Here is a 20,409-nt window from a genome sequence, read left to right as displayed (position 1 = left end):
CTGGCCCCGCCCCGCCGGGTAGTGACGGCCGCTGATTGGCCCGGCGCAGCTCATTTGCATTAACGTCAGTAAAGGCTGTAGGTCAATCCTTGCGGGTGCTTTCATTGGATGTGCTGCTGTCAAGCAGCACTGAAGAACTGGAAGGGCAAACGCTGGAAAGGCAGAGAAAAGACAAACAAGGAATAATCCTAATGTAGCTCTCTGTGGCCGGCGCTCAGGAACTCATCCCATGCCTTCCTCCTTCATCTGCCCAACTTGCGGACGCCGAGCGAGCTTTCTCCTCCTTCTCCAAGCGGTCACGTTCAACGGTGGAATTACCTCCACATATTAATATTTGACAGCATCTGGCTATTTTTTTTTTCCTCAAAATGAGAGAATATCGTGGGCCCGACACACTGTAGCTTGTTCGAGGGTACCCAGGTTTGTATTTCTGCGGTTAGCATCTCCGATCCGAGCATTAGATATCTCTAAATGCACACTGGAAGCCATCCGAAGGTTTCTACGTGTCCCTCTCGTCCCTTTTCGGGCTGATCCATGGACCGTGTGGCCGGACTCCACCGCGTTATGCTGCCGCCGACGGGAGTCCTGACATGGGGAGGGCTGAGCAGAGGCACCAGCAGCGTGGATCTTCTCGCCTGTTGACGAACGGCTGGAGAGCGGAGCCAAGTGTCGTAAGAACCGGCCTGTGGCCCATGTCTTGAACTCGAGTGGGAACCAGATCGGCCGAGCGGGGAGAAAGGAGGACTCCCCAGGAACAGTGGATGGCTTCGGGGGTGGGGAGAAGGACGAGAGCTCAGACGATTCCTGGACGAGAAATGGATAAAAGTACTGCATGATCAGAAGAGGACTGGCCGGCAGGCCCGCTTGATCACAGTAAAGTTGAGAATGAAAAAAAATATGATGTGGTACGAAGGCAAAAAGAGGCTTAAGCGTTAGGGATGAATTGCGCATGAAAAGATGAATAACGGAGTTCATGTTTTTCTGGACTTGCATAAAACAACTTCAATTAAGTTGAGGTGAATCCCAAACCGAGGACATCAGCTTCCTGCTCAGAAACACACTACTCTTACTCACTCTGTATGCTTTAAGCGAGAGTTTAAGTAACCCTTTTGGATTAGTTTATCTATAGTCAACTATACAACAAAATAGCTCAGAAACAAGTGTGAACACGCATATAAAAACACAACACCAGAGGACAGTTGTGAATAGTAAAGTAAAGCACTTGCGCGACAGAAAACGTCTGGAGTGGGTTGCAGCATGGGCTGTGCTTCAAGTATTCATATCTCTGATAGGGTGGTCTACCACAGTGGAAAAGAGTCCGAGGATTCCCACTCCCCACAACAGACCAACTCCACTCAGCACCCAGGAAATCCCGCCGCCTCGGGGCTGCCCATCAAACCCGCCAGCTGCAAGGTGAGGGATGAGTTTATCTGTTTCATTCACCTGTGTGTGTGTGTGTGTGTGTGTGTGTGTGTGTGTGTGTGTGTGTGTGTGTGTGTGTGTGTGTGTGTGTGTGTGTGTGTGTGTGTGTGTGTGTGTGTGTGTGTGTGTGTGTGTGTGTGTGTGCACTATACAACTGTATTATTTGGACCAAGCGGACGTGCGTGGCATTACTACTTTGGGGTTGTTGGTGGTTTCGAGATTGCGTTGCTCATGTCAGACGCCCCAGGTGAGGGGTCAGAGCCTGGCCGGGGGTCCAGCCTCCTGAGGCTTTGTTCCCTCGGGGAGGTGGAGGAGAACGGTGAGGATATGGCCCCATGCTCTCACACCACCTCTCCACTGATACAGTGTTCCTGGGCCGTGAGTCAGTGGATATGTATTTTCCCACATCTCGAGCTGCCTACTCTAATCTGAATGAAGTAACGTGCACAGTGCACGTTAAGGTGCACGGAGCACACTACTTACCCCTGTGAAGGATGTGATCCAGCCGACTGCGGCACAATCACACAGGCACTATTCATTCAACAAACACACAGCACCGTGGCGACAGGCCAGCTGTAGCGGCCGTAGCCTCCAGCAGGATACCTGCCGACAGGTAGGTGTGTGTGTGTGTGTGTGTGTGTGTGTGTGTGATGCCGGCAGGTAGAGCCGTGTGTGTGTGTTTGTGTGTGTGAGATACCTGCCGACAGGTAGTGCTGTTCAAAGCCTCCCCTCAGTGTGTTTGTGTGTGTGTGAAGGGCCTCATTAAGGCAACAGGGAAGGTAATTGGTGATCGTCTTTAATGTTTGAGGTAACATTTTTTTCGTTTCATAATTACACAGTGAAGTAAATATGAACCTTGTGAACCCCAAAAATGTGGTCGTGACTTGGTGAAGGCGTCATGTTCTGAGCAGAGCTCTGGTGAAGAACAGCATAGTTGGACATAGTTGGGTGGTTAGTGGCTGGTTAACCCTACAGATGACCTCTCCCAGACAGAGTATGGATTAGTTCAGGTAAGACCTGATGGTTAAGAATCTGATGCACGCTTGTGTGTTTATGCGGGCTTGCATGTGATTATATTTGTGTGTGTGTGTGTGTGTGTGTGTGTGTGTGTGTGTGTGTGTGTGTGTGTGTGTGTGTGTGTGTGTGTGTGTGTGTGTGTGTGTGTGTGTGTGTGTGTGTGTGTGTGTGTGTGTGTGTGTGTGTGTGTGTGTGTGTGTGTGTGTGTGTGTTGAAGACCTCTGTCAGGAGTTCTGCAGGACGCAGCAAGAGGGCCGTTTAACCCCGCCCCCCCCCCTGACCCCCCTGGTCTCTGATCCAGTAAGGGCCGGACTGAGTCAGACTAAACACCCGGCCCCCCTCAGCTGGAGACGGTTCAGGGGGGGTCGTCCGTCTGGGGGGTTGTCTGTCACAGCCCCGACCTGTCGGACGGGCTCCTCTTGCACGCGTGACTACTGACCGCATCACAGTTACCCTGACCAGTCCATCAACGCTGGCTGTACTGGTCTGTCTGGGACACACTGGGAGAGAGAGTTGTAGTTCTACAAAATCAGAACTTTAATACATTGTGATAAACTATGAAAACTTTGTTTTGCCAGATCTTGTATGAGAAACACTGTTTCACGCACCAAATAGTTTTCCCATAATGAACAATATTTAAACTAAACACATGACAAATAAACGAAGACGAAATAATCACTACCACGCCGATGCTCCTGTGCTTCCAACATGGAGGCGTTCATTACGACCTCTCAGTGAACCAGTCCTATGAGTCTTATTGTGTCCAATGGCTGCAGTCTGAGATGTCCTCTGATTGTCCATTGGTTATTTTAAATCCAAATGTTATCAACGTCACTTCCTGTCCAGCAGACGCGTACAGCCGCCCTCCCGCGGGCTTGGAACCGATAACATCAGGTTTCCACTCCACTTTGTAAAGCCTTCTGCAGGCCAACACCCAGCCAGGCAGTGCTCCTTTATCTACGCTGAACCGATCCTCAGGATGAGATCACACCCCCTGTTGTGTCCTCGTCGGAGGGAATGGAGACGCGCTCTTATTGTGGAACTTTAGCCTCCCAGTCCAGGAGCTTCTCCTCAGATTGGGGGCTGGTTAAGTTGTGCTTGACCCCAATATTTATCTTGATGTGTTCATTTGTGTTTTTATCTAGGCTTTATCACTTTACACTTTTCATGGTTTCAACAGCAAAAAAATCTGATAATAAGGATTGGGGAATGAACACATCAATGATGATGGGTTATATTAGCCGACGTCCCTGCCATTACATTTTGATAAAAGTGTAATTGATATAAAACAAGTTTTATAAAAAGATGAGACTACTGAAACTTAGAACCGGAGTTTAGGGATGCACCGATTTATCAGCCGATATTCTAAATCAGTCTATCGGTCAATCAGATGGCGTCACCGATGCCACCGATGTGATCTGTTGTGACGCATGAATGGTGTGGTGAAGGGCTGTATCCCAGTTACCCTGACCAGTCCATCACCGCTGCCTGCACTGGTCTAAGTTGTCCACATTGAGAGAGAGCGAGAGGAGTTGTAGTTCTGTAAAATCATGAACTGAATATACGGTATATACCGTAATGAAAACTTTGTTTTGCCTCGTCTCGGATGAGAAACAAAACACAAACTAGTGTGTGACACTGGGGTACGTTCCTATAGGTGTGAGGCTCTCCGACTCTGGGAGTGTAACTCCGCGGCCATCGCTTGTTTCCGTGTTCACTGAACAAAAGTTTCACAAAGTTCATGATTGGAGCTGAAACAGAGTTCAGTTCACCTTTAACACACAGAGAGACGGGGTCAGACAGACAGACAGACAGACAGACAGACAGACACTAAACACACTAAACAACAGACAGAGCTAAACACACTAAATGAGACTTCCTTTGTCAAGGGTACACTACCATCTGGGCCGCTCCGGCTACGATAAGAACATCGCACAAGGTCTTGTGGGTAAATGTGTGCGTGTGTGTGTGTGTGTGTGTGTACGTGTGTGCCCGCGGTCGTGTATGTGTATGCACGTGCACATGCGCGGACGCACAGACAGAAAGTTCTCAGCCAGAAACAGAGGTGTAGATCTGTCCTTGACTCTTGCACTGTGAGCTGTCCCGCTCTGCCCAGGGGTCACGGAGGTCAGGGTCAGGGTTCACCCACTCGTCTGGAGACCCAGCTCAGCCCCTGGTACCAGAACACGGAGGACGGGGCGCTCCGACTGTCTGGGGGTCCGGGGTCGATGTGACGCAGCTCTCTACTGTTGGGGACTGGGTGGAGGCTGTCTGTGCTCCGTCCTGTGGGTGGAGGCTGTCAGTGCTCCGTCCTGTGGGTGGAGGCTGTCTTTGCTCCGTCCTGTGGGTGGAGGCTGTCTGTGTTTAGTCTAAGTTGAGAACCATTGGGTAATTTATTCCAGAGGAAGGCGAGGCCTTAAAGTGCTGATGAATTAATCCACTGTGCTTTTTCTACTGGCTGAGAGGTCTCTCTCTCTCTCTCTCCTCTCTCCTCTCTCCCCTCTCCCCTCTCCCCTCTCCTCTCTCTTCTCTCTCTCTCTCTCTCTCCCCCCCCCGCCCTTTTTTTTTATTCTTTACTTTGTGCTGGATCTTTTCTCCGGTCGGTTTGTTAGCTCAGCACTCGCCCCCAGACAGCGTGGAGTCGTCTTGGTCGTTCACCCCGGTCCCTATCACGTCGTGGCCTCCATTATTCACCCATACAATAGGGCTAATCTCGCTCCGCACACCAATAGTAGGGCTATGTTCTCCAAGTGCAGCTGTCGCCTGCACTTTAGGCCGAGCACAGGATCTGCTGCTGATAGACTGCACTTATCTGCTTCTGTCAAGGATCTCGTTCATTTACAATGGGTAAATACTGGTGGTATTTGATGACGTTATTGACACAGAGAAGGCCTGTGATGGGCCACTTCTATATTTTCAGCTGCTCACGGTGGCAGGGTTCAGAGTTTGTTTCCACACTTGGCTGCTCGGCTCTACCCGAATTATGGCGACCTCACGGTTCCATATGGTGTGATATCATATCTCCCACACGTACCACCTCTGAACACATGGAGAAACAGCACCACTTGTGTTCTTAACAACCTCAATGAATTGGAAATTGCCAAAGCTAAGTAAGAAAATGTCATGAGAAAGTCATGAGCGGTCTTCTCTAGGGATGCACCGATCCGATATTTGTATCGGTATTGGTACCGATATTTAAGACATTTCTAGATCGGGTATCGGTGACAAATGGGCCGATCCATATTTAAAAAAAAAATATATATATATATATATATTTTTTTTTACGTTTATGTACATACTTGAATCCTATTCCTACTACCTTGCTGCTTTGATAATTGAATTTCCCACGAAAATGTTCTCACAGGATTAATAAAAGTGTATCTATCTATCTATTGGCTGATCTATTCAGTTTCTATGCTGTGCGCTGTGAGTGACGTCATAAACAAGCAACACGCTGTGCGGAGCCTACAGTGATTGCAAAATGGAGCGAGCAAAAGGATCTGCTATCTGGAGCTATTTCACTTTACCTAAGCCAGCAAGCTCCACGGCTACATGCAACATATGCAAAGTAAATGTCCCGAGGGGTGGTACTAAACCTTCTAGCTTTAATACCACAAACCTTATAAAGCACCTCCAAAAATTCAAGTCTCATGATCCCAGTCTTTTCCCCTCAATGAAACTTACAGTTTGTAGCCATAATTTCGCGCTGTTTTTCTATATCGGTATCGGATCGGTATCGGCCGATACTAAACCTCAGATATCGGTATCGGTATCGGAGGTGAAAAAAGCGGATCGGTGCATCCCTAGTCTTCTCTGTTGAGTTTCTGTCTGGGACAGATGCTGCTATTGTTGTTCTCCTCTGGTACCGCCAAAATACCATTTTTTTCTCTCCTACCCCCATTTCCCTCCGGGTTAAGAACTCTGCATCATAGGGTCAGCATGTGATGGTTTCATAACATTGTGGAAGCTGTGTTCCGCCCAAACAAGTGTGTGCTCTGTTGCCTGCACCGGGTCCTAGTGTTGTGTTTCGGAAGACGTGTTCTGGGGCCCTCGTGTTCCTCCATGGAGGACAGCTCCCTAGGCGTGGGGCTCGGACCAGTCTTCACCTGGGTGTGGGTGTGGGTGTCCTGTGTTGAGTGGCCTCACAGCTCACCTAATCACCGTGTCTACGTTTGAAACACACTAAACACGAGAAAAAGTGTAAAGGTTTAAATATTTTTTCGGATGTATTTACTCTATCTACACAAACGCCCATGTGAGGCAAAGGTTCACGGTACGGTGTGAGAGCAACCAAGTGAATGTGCGGTTGATGTTCGCTGTATATAAATCTACGTGACTGTCATTAGTCTCTCTCTCTCCCTCCATACAAGAGGCGGAGGAGAGACCGTGTGCCCTGTACGTGTGACGTTGATCCGGGTGGACACATCAGGCCTCGGGTCTGCCAGTATGCTCAGCGTTATGTTGGGGAAAACCAGGGCTCACAGGATGGAAGTACGTCTCTTACGTCATAGCAGTGCTTCACTCTTTCATTTAAATCCTTGGAAAGGGCAGCGGGATCGTCTCCGTGACGGACACGGAATCCGGAACCGTCGCGTGTGTCACGCAAATTCTAGGAATATTATTACGGTTCTGATCTGTGCTAAGCGTTAAATCTGGAAATCAAATTATTAAAACCTCCATACTCTGAATCAGGCATTTCAGATTATCATTTCATTAAAGTAAATACTAACGGCATCGCTGATGAGACGTTAATCTTGGATCGCTCTAAATGAACGCTGAGCCGTGTGGAGGCCGGCATTCCTACACTAGTGAATGCGCGCAATGTGTGCGGTCTGCTTGCCAAGCCGTTAGCATAATATAGCCTAGTCTAGCCTGGCCTAGCGCGGCTTATGTTTCACTCATCCCCTATGCCGTTAGCCTATCCTAGGGTGTATCATGGCTCACTGATCCCCTTTGCCGTTAGCCTAGCCTAGACTAGCCTAGCCTAGCCTAGCCTATTGCTGCTCATGTCTCCCTGATCCCCCATGATGTTAGTCTAGCCTTGCCTAGCCTGGCCTAGCCTAGCATGCCTCACTGATCCCCCATGTTGTTAGTCTAGCCTAGCCTGGCCTAGAGCGGCTCATGTCTCACTGATCCCCAATACAGTTATCCTAGCGTAGCCTAGCCTGGCACGGGTCCTGTCTCGCTGATCCCCCTTGTTGTTAGCCTAGCCTAGTCTAGCATAGCCTAGCCTGGCCTAGTGCGGCTCATGTCTCACTGATCCCCCATGCCGTTAGCCTAGACTAGCTTGGCCCAGCGCGGCTCATGTCTCACTGATCTCCATGCAACGGTGACATCACGGCTCTACTTTTAGCCGGGCAAGAGGATGGGAAGTCCAGTGATTAACTAGCGTAGCACCGCCTCGCAGCTCTGGGACTCCGCGCTCCATGGTTTGGAATCAGTTTGGGACACGGCGCAGGCCAACCGGGGAGGCACTCGTCAGATGGAGTAAGTGGGGGGGGTAGGGTTGGTGGTGTGTGTGTGTGTGTGTGTGTGTGTGCGTGTGCGCTTAACTCATTCCTATACAACTCTGTGTAATCTCTTTAGTCTAGAGGACAAGTGTGGTCATTTAAGAGTTCCGCCGGCCAGCGCTGCTTCCTGTTACAGAGGTGCGATCGCAGGGTCCGCGGGGGCTGATGGCCTTAGGGCCGGCCGCCTGACTCCATGTCGTCGTCCTTGAGCGTGCTGAGGCCCCCCTGCCACCGCGAGGAGGAGGAAGAGGAGGAGGGGCCGGCGGCACTGGCATGCTTTTCGGTAAGATTTCCCCAACGTTTCCCTAGATGGGCCCCTTAGTGTCCAACCCTTAGTGTGCAGCCTGCCTTAAGGGATCCCGAGCCGGCCCGGAGAGGAGGCTGAGTACCGTTTTATTGAAGAAAGCCTGGTTAACTTGGTTAACCTGTGTGCCTTGGTTAACCAGGTAAACGGTTGAGTCAGAAGGCGTGCTGTTGACATAAGAGAGGAACGGAGTGGGCCGGGGTGGACTGGTTCAGCGGTGTTGTCCCGGGTGCAGGTGCGGAGACGGAGGGGGTGTTTTGGCGATGGGGTTGCGGTTGTTTGGGTGGCGGTGCAGGCGGCTGTCAGAGGACAGCACACGTTAATTCTGAGTAAACATATCTTACTTGGAAGGAGGCGTCTGGCCCCAGGAGAGTTTAGGTGCGGGCTGCAGCCCGGGGAGGCTCAGGGTGGTGGAGGTATTAGCGGGATTTCTGGGTAATCTGGATAAGCGCAGAATTACCTAGAAGGTGAACACTGGTGAAAGTGCTGCTCTCTTCAGGGAGCGCGTCGGCCGTTTAATTTGCTGATAGACTTTGTGCAGGTACACAGAAGGGATTGCCGCGCTATTTCCGAACCTGCCGCCCACAATGCTGTGTGGTTTTTGTAGTGTGTATTTGGCCGTGTGATTGCTGGCAATTCTTGCAGTTACAAATGTTTCAATATGACCTTTATCCTTCAGTCTCAACAGGATGCATCGATACAGCTGGCATACAGAGATGACTATCAGGGCTTAACGGAGCGACCACAAAACATTCAGAACAAAACCAAGCTGTCAAAGGAGTCTGTGTTAACTAATCCAAATCGTGACCACTTGATTAGAAAAGGCCCAATGCATATATCTAGTGACACCATTACCAACGCTAACAGACAATGTTTTAAACTACTTTAAACTACTAAACAAAGCTTCTCAAAATCGTATCCCCTAAATATCTTTCAGAAGTCTTTCAGAAGCCTTCCATCAGATAGATCTTTACCATCACACCCCTCAGCTTGGCTACGTTCAAGAAGTCCCGCACAGTGACATCCTGGCAGCACTGCTCTCTTCATCCATCGTGTGTGTGTGTGTGTGTGTGTGTGTGTGTGTGTGTGTGTGTGTGTGTGTGTGTGTGTGTGTGTGTGTGTGTGTGTGTGTGTGTGTGTGTGTGTGTGTGTGTGTGTGTGTGTGTGTGTGTGTGTGTGTGAAAGTAACCTGTGTCTGTCTATGTAAAAGTAATCTGTCTGTATAAAAGTCCTGGTGGTTCTGTGAGTGTGTTTTTAGTGGCGTGGTCAGAGCGGCTCAGAGAGCGCTCCTGTTCCCAGCTCCTCTCTCTCTCTCCGGCTCTCTGGCCATCGGCAGGAGGAGCTATGCAGCCCGGCCTCACTGGCTCTCATCGGCCGGGGTTCATGAACACGGCTCTATGCTGGCGGGGGGTGCCTGGCACCGCGTGGCCAACTGTCAAGGCCTCGCTGTGTCGAATCGAACAATCCACTGAGGAACAATCCACCATCGATGACATCGATGGTGAGGATGGTTGAGTAGTAGTGAATCGTCTTTAGTGGTTCTGAAACTAAGCCTACCGTTGACTACTGATGAAAGTCTCCAAACAGGAAATGACATAGTTTGTTGAGATTGTTTATTACTAGTAGGGATCAATCACTGGTGGTTCTACGTGATTTTAAAAACATGCAAAACATGTTTTTAATATATAATGTATGGTGAATCGATCACTAGGGGTTCTGAAAAGTATGTGATTTAAAAACGTTTAAGACGTGTTTTTAAATAAAGTATAATCACTGGTGAATCCATCACTAGTGGTTCTGAATTGTTCTACCGTTGACTCCCGTTATTGGTAGAACCTTTCAGAACCACTAGGGATTCACCAGTAACAGCACGTGATTTAAAGAGCTTCACACAGCACATATTTCCCGCCTGCTGATCTGGGCGAGAAAAAGAGGGCAGGTCAGCGCTTGAATGTTCTGCCCGCCGCCGTAACGCTATCGCTGTATTTTTAAACCTGTGGGACGTCACTTTAGAGGCGGTAGAGACGTAGTTTCAGGTCAAGAATTAGTTCACTCTCCTGTTACTTCTGCGTCATCAGCCTCCTGCGTGTGTGAGAGTGACCCCCGCAGAGGAGGAGGAGGAGAGAGAGAGGAGGGGGGGGGGGGCTGGAGAAGAGGAGAGGAGGAGGTGACGCTGCTTATACCTGCTGCCAAGGGAGCACTTCAACTAGGAGGAGGAGCAGGAAGAAGAGCAAGAGCAGGAGGAAGATCAGCAGCAGGTTCAGAAGGAGGAGGAGGAAGATGGTGGTGTTTGCCTGGAGAGTTTGGGGTCTTTCTTCTTGAGTGCGTTATCAGCAGGAATGTCCAGACGGGCTGAAGGAGAGTTGAGGAGAAGAAGTCAAGAACGGGAACGCCATAGAAGTCCCAAGAAAAGTAGGAGATATAGAGTAACATAAAGGGAGATGGAAGAGATTTGGGGGGGGGGGTGGGGAGAAACAGGAAGAGAGGAGCGGAGGAGCGCGGCGAGGATGTTCTGGGACACTGCGCTCTACGTTGGCCTAGTTTTAGTTTCAGCCGAGCCAGTGAGTCACCGCCCGGCTTCTGCAGGGCTGACTGCTGGCTGGATGGAGAAGGCATTAACACACACACACACACACACACACACACACACACACACACACACACACACACACACACACACACACACACACACACACACACACACACACACACACACACACACACACACACACACACACACACACACACACACACACACACACACACAGTGTAATCACATTAGCATGCTTGGCGGGTACCTCCGCAGCCGGAGCGATGGGGGTTGGTCGTCGTGGTGATGACGTTGACGATGATACACATTCTGTTTTTTTCACTGTTCTCTCCGACTGCGGTACCAAGGGCGACCAGGGGACCTTGGGAGTGTGGCGTTGTGATAGGGCGGGTGGGCGGGCCCGCCGGTCAAAGGTCATTGATTGGTTGTGATGTCACCCTTGGTGGAGTCAGCCCCGCTGTCATCGATCGGTGGGCCGGCTGTAAGGGCAGAGAGGGGTGAGGGTCCAAACATCAATGTGGATTATGCTCTTTGAGCTAGCGCTGTGCCCGCCACAGAACTAGCGTCGCCGTGCTAGCGCCGCTGGTCTGACCTGTGCAGTTGAGCATTTAGCAGCGTAGCCTTGCGGCGCGTGTGCTGGACCGGCTGGCTGACCGCCTGGTACACGGTGTGCAGGCCCACACCTGGAGTCGCTCCGTGTAATCAGTCCTCCTAATGAGGAACATTGAATCATGGCCGCATATTTAGATCTCGGAATGGGACGCGTCCAGACCGCTGGCTGGAACGGGCACTTTGTCCTCATTCACACACGCGCGCACACATACACACGCGCACACAGACACGCACATAGACAGACGGACACAGTCAGTCACAAACAATCCGTCACACACAGTCACAGACACACCTCACTCAGTCACTCAGTCACTCAGTCACTCAGTCACACAGTCACACACAAAGCTTTTATCGTCCCTGACGGTGATGTGTGTGTGCGTGTGTCTGTGAGAGAGAGTGAAGGAGGCGGTGCAGGCTTTCCCTCGAAGCACGGTGGGGTCAGACATCCCAAGATTCCCTGCATCCTGGTCCCAGCCCGGGCAGGAGGAAGCTGTTTACTCTCTATCTCTCACTGCTGACGTCTGCACACCCAACAATGTCATCCAATTTCCTGTTTTTCACTTCAGTGGAAAGCCACTCTCCGTGTGTGTGTGTGTGTGTGTGTGTGTGTGTGTGTGTGTGTGTGTGTGTGTGTGTGTGTGTGTGTGTGTGTGTGTGTGTGTGTGTGTGTGTGTGTGTGTGTGTGTGTGTGTGTGTGTGTGTGTGTGTGTGTGTGTACACGTACACCTTGGTTGTGTGCGTGTCTGAGAGCAGGGAAGACTTATAGGGAGGGACGTGTGTGTTTGTATATGAGAGGGGGACGGGGAGAGGTAGATCCATAGGCCTGGATGAGCGGGCAGCAGGAAACAGGGTGAGCGTCGCTCCGCTGTGTAAATACATGAGGTGGAAGGGAGGCTTCACACTACACACGTTGAGCTGGGAGCCTCCAGCAGGGCTCTAACCCACATCCTAGCGCCCCATCCTAGCTCCACATGCTAACCCCACCATGCTAACCCCACCATGCTAGCTCCACATGCTAGTGCCCCATGCAAGCCCCACATGCTACCTCCTCATGCTAACTCTCCATGTTAGCTCCACATGCTAGATCCCCATGCTAACCCTTCATGTTCATGTTTTCGGGTTCATCCACCCTGTGCACCAGCGTTGTGATCCGCTGCCGTGCGTGTCGGCGCTGGAAGGGTAACTTCCTGACAGGAAATGATGCGATTGCCTCGGTAGACGTTCCTTCCGTTGAAGGTTACTATGGTGATGGGGTTCTCGCGCGGGAGGGACAACAAGGGAAGCGTCCGTTTGCGGAGGATGAGACGGAGAAGACGCCGTGACCCTGATCACAGACCGTCTCAGCCTGCAGGGGTTTTGGAGATGGGAGGACATTAAACAAAACGTACAGACGCCAGCGATCATATCTGAACCAGAGCACCAGGGAGTCTCTGGAGGCTGGGTGGTTCTTAGCGGTTCTTTAAACTTTGACCCGTTAACACTGGCCAGCGATGAACTGGTTGCAGTACGAAATCCTGTCCAACCAGTCTGAAGTACTACAATGACCAGAATCCACTTGGTGACAGATTGGGTCGAGTCTGCAACTCTGCATGTACGTGTAACTCTATGAATTTAGTGTGTGTGTGTGTGTGTGTGTGTGTGTGTGTGTGTGTGTGTGTGTGTGTGTGTGTGTGTGTGTGTGTGTGTGTGTGTGTGTGTGTGTGTGTGTGTGTGTGTGTGTGTGTGTGTGTGTGTGTGTGTGTGTGTGTGTTGGGTAAGAGGGAATGGCAGTACTCTGAACTGTTACGTACGTAACTATGGTTGGAGGGAGGACAGTTAAACACACGTACATGCACACACACAGGACTTTTACATAGACACACACACATGACTTTTACACACGCACAACTTTTACATGGACACACACACAATGTCCATACGGCCTGGTCTGCATACACACTCACTTCCTCCATTCTGTTTGTCCCTGGCTGGCTGCCAGCACAATGTTTGCGGGATGCAAATGCCTGGTGATTCATTTGTGGGTATGTGTGTATGAGAGAGTAAGATGCTGTGTGTGTATGTGTGTTCCACTTTGTGTGTGTTCCGGAGTTTGTACAAAATGTCCAGGTTGTATGACATTAGTGTGTGTGTGTGTGTGTGTGTGTGTGTGTGTGTGTGTGTGTGTGTGTGTGTGTGTGTGTGTGTGTGTGTGTGTGTGTGTGTGTGTGTGTGTGTGTGTGTGTGTGTGTGTGTGTGTGTGTGTCCGGTGTGTATGCACACACTACATCACTTTACAAGGTGAGCCCGGTTTTGTGTCGAACCAGCCGGCCTTTGCCTGGCGGCTGCTCTTCCCGTTCCCCCGGGCCGGTGCGGAGCGTCGCTTGTGTCGGTGTCACATAGAGCTCCTCCCAGTCCAGACAGAGCGACACATTCTGCTGCTCGGGGCTCCGGGGCCCCGCAGCCAACCCCCACGTCACTGACCCCCGCTGCTGCTAGTGCTCTCAGTAGGAAACATTGTGTGTGTGTGTGTGTGTGTGTGTGTGAGAACTTTTCCTTCTCCCGGTAATTTCTGAAGGAATGTCGTAGGAATGCCTGGTTGGGTCTTCCACTGGCAGACTTGTCCGTTCCGAACGCTCTCAGAAGTCCGACTGGCCGCTGGAGCCGCGAGATAAAACTGGGAAATTCCCGGGAACGTTAAACGCAGCGGTCCCTCGCGGCCGGCCGGTGCACACACACACACACACACACACACACGCCGCCCACAAACCCACACGGCCGGGTCAAATGCTTCACATACGTCTCCGTGCTGCGGCACACATGAGCTTATCATGGGACCCCAGCCTGGGACGCTGTGGAATATTGGATTACCACGCTGCCTGAAAAAAAATAGCCATCTTGATGTCACCCACTTTGTTTGCAGACGCGGGGCGAGCGGGCCCAGTGTCCCGCTGACGTCAATGGGCGCGCTGCCGGCCCGCTCCGGACTGGCCTCTTTGTGCTTTTTGTGTTCCTTTCAAAAGGCTCACAACTTGGAGGGAGAAGAGATTTTTAAGTGTGTGTGTGTGTGTGTGTGTGTGTGTGTGTGTGTGTGTGTGTGTGTGTGTGTGTGTGTGTGTGTGTGTGTGTGTGTGTGTGTGTGTGTGTGTGTGTGTGTGTGTGTGTGTGTGTGTGGAGAACAGGGAATTCTGCCGGGATGGTATTCCGCGGGGGGCTGGGTTGCTTTGGTTACTAACCCCTGCACTGAGGAGGGCCTTACAGGAAGGAAGCGGAGATGTTTGAGGACCGAAGAGGGAACGCTCGTTTAGGGGAAACCTACTGAGGGGAGAGATGAATCCATTCCCAATCTGGGATACGGATTATAATCTGTGTTCTCCCAAATGTTAAAGTATATTTTGTTAGAAGTCTAGCTCTTATTACAGATTGTGGTGTGTCAACAGAAGAGGTACATGATTTTGTGTTTGAATATTGTACTAAAAGTCAAAAAGTGTATATTTTCCTATATTCTAACGGTTTGAATGCCTGCGTGATTATATCTGCTGTGTGCTGAGTTTTCTCCTCTTCTGTTTCAGCCCACATTAACAGAGGTGCCATTTGGACCAATGAAGTTATTTAAAGACCAGCTTCAGGTGAAGTACAACATTTCTAAATTTCTCCACCATGGCTCTGGTGACTGTATAGATTAGTGTCTTGTTTAACCGATGAGTGCCTCGGTTGAATGTCTCTGGAGCATTAAGAAGCCATTAAGCAGCTCCCTGGGCTCATGTTCTCCAGTCGTTGGGTGGTTTCTCCTTGTGATGCTCCACTAAGTGTTTCTCAGTACAAACATTGTATTGAGAACTTCAGACTCATCCTGACGGCAGCAGAGATGACGCAGCTTGCCCAAGATTTATGAAAACAAGCCTGGAACGCCGAAGAAAAGTGGAACGATTCCATAAAGGGACACGTCGTCTCATGTACCCTAAGGGTCGTCAAGGCAGTGGGACCATGAGAAGCAACATACCATAATGAACAATGCGTGTCATGGAGGAGCTGCACAGAAGAGCCATAGAGGGGTTCTGTGGGGCTGGGAGTGCGTTGTCTCTCAGCGGTTCATGATGCACTATTGTACCGGGAGGCTGACCCCCAGTGATGTGATGAAGAAGCCCCTTCCTCCTCCTCTGTGTGATTGCTGAGGCAGGACTCCTAGCAGGAACGTGAAGTTCAGCCCGCCAGAGGTTGAAGATCCTCATTCGCTGCTGGTGTGTGTGTGTGTGTGTGTGTGTGTGTGTGTGTGTGTGTGTGTGTGTGTGTGTGTGTGTGTGTGTGTGTGTGTGTGTGTGTGTGTGTGTGTGTGTGTGTGTGTGTGTGTGTGTGTGTGTGTGTTCGCTCCACTGTAGGAAAACCAAGAAGAGAGATATCCCCTTCCTGTTGTTGTCACTCAGCTGATCCTGTCAGCCTCCTCCTCCCAGCTCACAGGATCTGGCTCGGCCTTCTGGATCTAACAATGATGTTTTCAAGGCTGGCCCGCCAAACCTGGCCAAGATTGTTGCCCTGGTTACCCCCTGAGGATCTCTCTATTTCTTTCTGTCTCTTTTTCCCTCTATTTCTCTGTCTGTGTGCGTTTCTTTCGCTGTGTGTCTGTCTGTCTGTGTGTGTGGGTGTCTCTCTCTGTGTGTGTGTGTGTGTGTGTGTCTCTCGCTCTCGCTCTGTATCTGTGTGTCTCTCTTTCTATCTGTGTGTGTTTCTGTCTATGTGTGTGTGTGTGTGTGTGTGTGTGTGTGTGTGTGTGTCTCTCTTTCTTTCTTTCCTTCTTTTTTTCTTCTTTCTTTCTTCCTTTTACATGTTCCTCTGCCACACTGCGTGTTTCATGTAAACTCAGAAAGTAAAGCCTGAGATGGACTCCGGGCTCCCACGGGTTGGGGTTTGGTGTGGTTTCCTGGAACGGGACCTCCAGTAGCTATCTCACCTTTAGGAACAGGTAGCCTACCTGAGACAAGTTATGGTCCCGCGGTCAGTGGTCCGACTGTATCCTCACAACGTTTCCACCGTCACAGTGCGGTCCCTCAGCTCTTTGAAACTCGCCCCAACTCACGCCTCACTCGTACACTGATGGTTGACTTGGTGAACCGGCCCAGTGGAGCCCTACACATACCAGCACTTTGACGCCACACTGAGGGCTGGCGGCCGGGGGCTGGTGGTCGTCTTCAGGGGCCCTGGTGTTGAACAGCAAGTAAGGAGGATCCCTCTTCCTAGCGACGAGGACATAGGGAGAGCAGAGTGCAAGAACCAAATTCAAGGAACCCAATTCCAAATGAAGGCAAAGTAATGCCAGTTAAACGTCAACAAAGAAGTCAATGAGTTTGATTGGCTGACCACTCATCCCATCAGATTCCCCAGTGAGCCACTATGACCTGGTGGCTCTCCAAACCACTTCTCCACGTGAACACCGACTCGTCTCCATTCCAACACTGAATCAAAAGTCATGGTGCCCTGAATACCGTGCATGTCAGAGGCCAACCCCGGCTTGGTTGAACAGAGCTGCTAGTCTCTGTGGCCCAGCAGAATGTACAGGTGCGCCACCAGACTGGGACTGCGAAACAAACTTCCCCTTTTGTACGTCGGTGGCGCTGCCTGCCAACAGCCGGGATGACGTCCGTGGCCGGTGACTCATGAGTCCTCTCTTAGTGGGGCAGCTCGCTGGGGCCCCGCCGGCATTCTGCTCTGGTGTTTACGCAAGTACGGCAAGAGTATCGCATGAAGGTATGCTGGCACAGGGAGAGAGGGAGAGGGAGGGAGGGAGGGGGAGAGAGAGAGAGGGAGGGAGGAGGGGAGAGGTTAGAGAGGGAGGGAGAGGGAGAGAGGAAGGGGGAGAGGATAGAGAGGGAGGGGGAGAGGATAGAGAGGGAGAGAGGGAGGGGGAGAGAGAGAGGGAGGGAGGGAGGGGCAGAGAGGGAGAGAGGGAAGGGGAGAGGTTAGAGAGGGAGGGAGGGGGAGTGGGGAGGGGAGAGTTTAGGGAGGGGGGAGAGAGGGAGGGAGGGAGGGAGAGGGCTCTGGAAGGTGGGTCTCTGGGTTCCTCTGCACATCTCCCCCAATGGGGAGAGAGTTCACACCAGTGGACGGTACGAAGCAGCCGTGCTCTGAGATAAAAGCCCGGCCTGACGGTCGAGCCCAGACCTCACAGCCTGACTGAAGGTTCTGAGGCCAGATGAGTAGAACCCAGACCTCACAGCCTTAATGAAAGCTTTGATGGTGGAAGATAATGATAAAACGCAGGTGTATCAATCAATTCACTCTAGACCTTTTAAAGTATATTTAACTTGTAAAACTACCTCACCATACTTACTACGGTACGTGTTAGCACTGTTCTTTCAAATTATAATCTTATAAATCAAATCCAGCATCTGATGATTTGATTGACCTCTTTCTGAAACAAAACAGACCAAACTGATGTCACCCTTGGCTCCTCCCACACTCATTTCCCCAGTGTGTGATTGGCCGGTGATCCCATGACTTTATTCCAGGTGTAGCTCTACAATTCCAGCACTTGGAATAAAACCAAACCACCCAAGCGGTGCTGTTGTAACCACTGTTCTCGAGGGCTCTGGAACCAGTCCGGAGACGGGTCTGAACCCAGTCTGAACCCAGTCTGAACCCAGTCCGGAGAGGGGTCTGAACCCAGTCTGAACCCAGTCCGGAGAGGGGTCTGAACCCAGTCTGAACCCAGTCCGGAGAGGGGTCTGAACCCAGTCTGAACCCAGTCTGAACCCAGTCCGGAGAGGGGTCTGAACCCAGTCTGAACCCAGTCTGAACCCAGTCCGGAGAGGGGTCTGAACCCAGTCCGGAGAGGGGTCTGAACCCAGTCTGAACCCAGTCTGAACCCAGTCTGAAACCAGTCTGAACCCAGTCTGAACCCAGTCCGGAGAGGGGTCTGAACCCAGTCCGGAGAGGGGTCTGAACCCAGTCTGAACCCAGTCTGAACCCACTCTGAACCTAGTCTGAACTCAGTCCGGAGAGGGGTCTGACCCCAGTCTGAACCCAGTCTGAACCCAGTCCGGAGAGGGGTCTGAACCCAGTCTGAACCCAGTCCGGAGAGGGTTCTGAACCCAGTCCGGAGAGGGGTCTGAACCCAGTCTGAACCCAGTCCGGAGAGGGGTCTGAACCCAGTCTGAACCCAGTCTGAACCCAGTCTGAACCCAGTCCGGAGAGGGGTCTGAACCCAGTCTGAACCCAGTCCGGAGAGCGGTCTGAACCCAGTCTGAACCCAGTCAGGAGAGTGGTCTGAACCTAGTCTGAACTAGAGCTTAGATCGGGCCCAGAAAATCAAGCCCGACCCGGGCTTCTGTCCGAGCCCAGCCTGACCGACTCATTAACTGTAATTATGAGCCGATTTCAACCCGACATTTTTTTAATGCATATGTAACTTTGTACACATTTGTTACTAGGCCTACTCTGCTAAATATATATGTAAGGGATAATGTATAGAACGCCGGTCATTATCGGGAAAATAAGCCCCGACAGGGCGAACAGTACACCGACGCGCAGCGAAGGTGTCTTGCTTCGCCCTGAAGGGGCTTATTTTCGATAATGACCGGCGACGTTCTATTTATCCCGCTTATTACACGGCTACTTGCCAAAACGAAAAAATAACTTCACATTGTGTGTCTTTTTACAATTTATCCGTTACCAGCATTCGTAGTGTTGATCAGCAGAGAAATAATTTGTCCGCAAAGACGGTGACGTCGCTTAGCAACGGAAGACCCTGGGGTTGACAAGTCACCTGACTACTACCCATGCAAGTGAACGGAGCGTTCCACGGAATTGAGAAGACCCGTGTAATAAAGGCCTATAATATTTCTGTTTATGGCATCGATTTCTCAAAAAGTCGTCGATCAAAGGCCCGGCCCGACCCGGCCCGAGGATAGTGGTGGGAAATATCGGCCCGCGGGTCGGGTCGGGTTCGGGCTCGGGCAGAGAATCTAAACTCTAGTCTGAACCCAGTGCGGAGAGGGGTCTGAACCCAGTCTGGAGAGGGGTCTGAACCCAGTCCTGCCTCGACTCCTGTAGATTGTGGTGTCACGTCAACTGTATTGTGACTGGTTGTGATGTGTAAGGTCTAGAGTTATGCAGATGACATACTACTGGTTGGTTGTGATGTTATAGGTTATTTGATGGTTGCTCCTGGTAGTCCCAGGTGTTGTCTGACCCCGGGGTCTCCCTGTCTTCAGGTACTGTTAGTATTTGCCAAAGAGGACAGCCAGAGCAATGGGTTCTGCTCTGCGTGTGAGAAGGCGGGCTTCAGGTGCAGCGTTGTGCGGAGCGCCGAGTCGGCCGCCGAGAGCTTCCAGGAGAAGCACCACGACCTCGTCATCATGGACCACCGACATTCCAGACACTTCGACGCTGAAGCGCTTTGCCGGTAAGTGTAATTAACATAATGATGAATGAGCGGGGGGGGGGGGGGAATGTATGTGTGTGTGTGTGTGTGTGTGTGTGTGTGTGTGTGTGGACTCCCAGGTGGGTGAGGGGGGTTTCGGGGGAACCCAAAGGCGTGTTTTGGCCCCCAGGGCTGTTCACATGCTGGGTCACGATGGGGGCCCCCGCTGCTAAGTAACAAGTGGCTCCTAGATCCAATAGCTCTCGCTCTCGCTCTCTCTATCCCTATCTTTAGCTCCGGCCTGAAACCAAAAGCACGCTCACAAACCTTCCTTTACCCTCGTCCCGCCGCGTACGCTCACCCTATTCATCTCCTGCCAAGTCCATAGGTTCAGCCCACGCCCGCGGCCCCCTCCCTCCACCTCCTGCTCCTCCCCCCTCACTAATGGAGAACTAAAGGCTCTTTATTTCCACTGACTTGTGGAGCCCACAGGCCGATGAGTGCTACTGTACACTGCATTCTTTCAGGGCCCCTGAGGGCCGACTCAAGCATAAGCACGGGGGCCCGCCAGCCTGGGGGCCACCGGTCTGGGGGCCTTCTGCTGTGACATATTGAACACGAGATTGATTTGATGCCACTTCTGTTTTGATTTTATTTTTTG

The 20,409-nt window shown here is 51.3% G+C and overlaps 1 protein-coding gene across 2 annotated transcripts in view; it reads left to right on the top strand.

The window, feature by feature from the left end:
• Positions 1 to 99: 99 nt before the first annotated feature.
• pde8a (phosphodiesterase 8A) overlaps positions 100 to 20,409 on the top strand; it is a 36,891-nt gene continuing 16,581 nt past the window's right edge. Inside the window, exons 1-3 of one of the 2 annotated variants that reach the window (XM_056607018.1) lie at positions 100 to 1,413; positions 14,965 to 15,021; positions 19,600 to 19,790. In XM_056607018.1, the coding sequence (XP_056462993.1) occupies positions 1,258 to 1,413; positions 14,965 to 15,021; positions 19,600 to 19,790 (404 nt within the window). In that variant the 5' untranslated portion in view covers positions 100 to 1,257. Of the gene's footprint in view, positions 1,414 to 14,742; positions 14,838 to 14,964; positions 15,022 to 19,599; positions 19,791 to 20,409 lie in introns of those variants that run through there. The other variant, XM_056607019.1, reaches the window with a different exon arrangement.

Source organism: Gadus chalcogrammus, chromosome 14 (assembly GCF_026213295.1).
Source record: "Gadus chalcogrammus isolate NIFS_2021 chromosome 14, NIFS_Gcha_1.0, whole genome shotgun sequence".
Taxonomy (NCBI): Eukaryota; Metazoa; Chordata; class Actinopteri; order Gadiformes; family Gadidae; genus Gadus; species Gadus chalcogrammus.
This window is presented reverse-complemented; position numbering and strand designations above follow the sequence as displayed.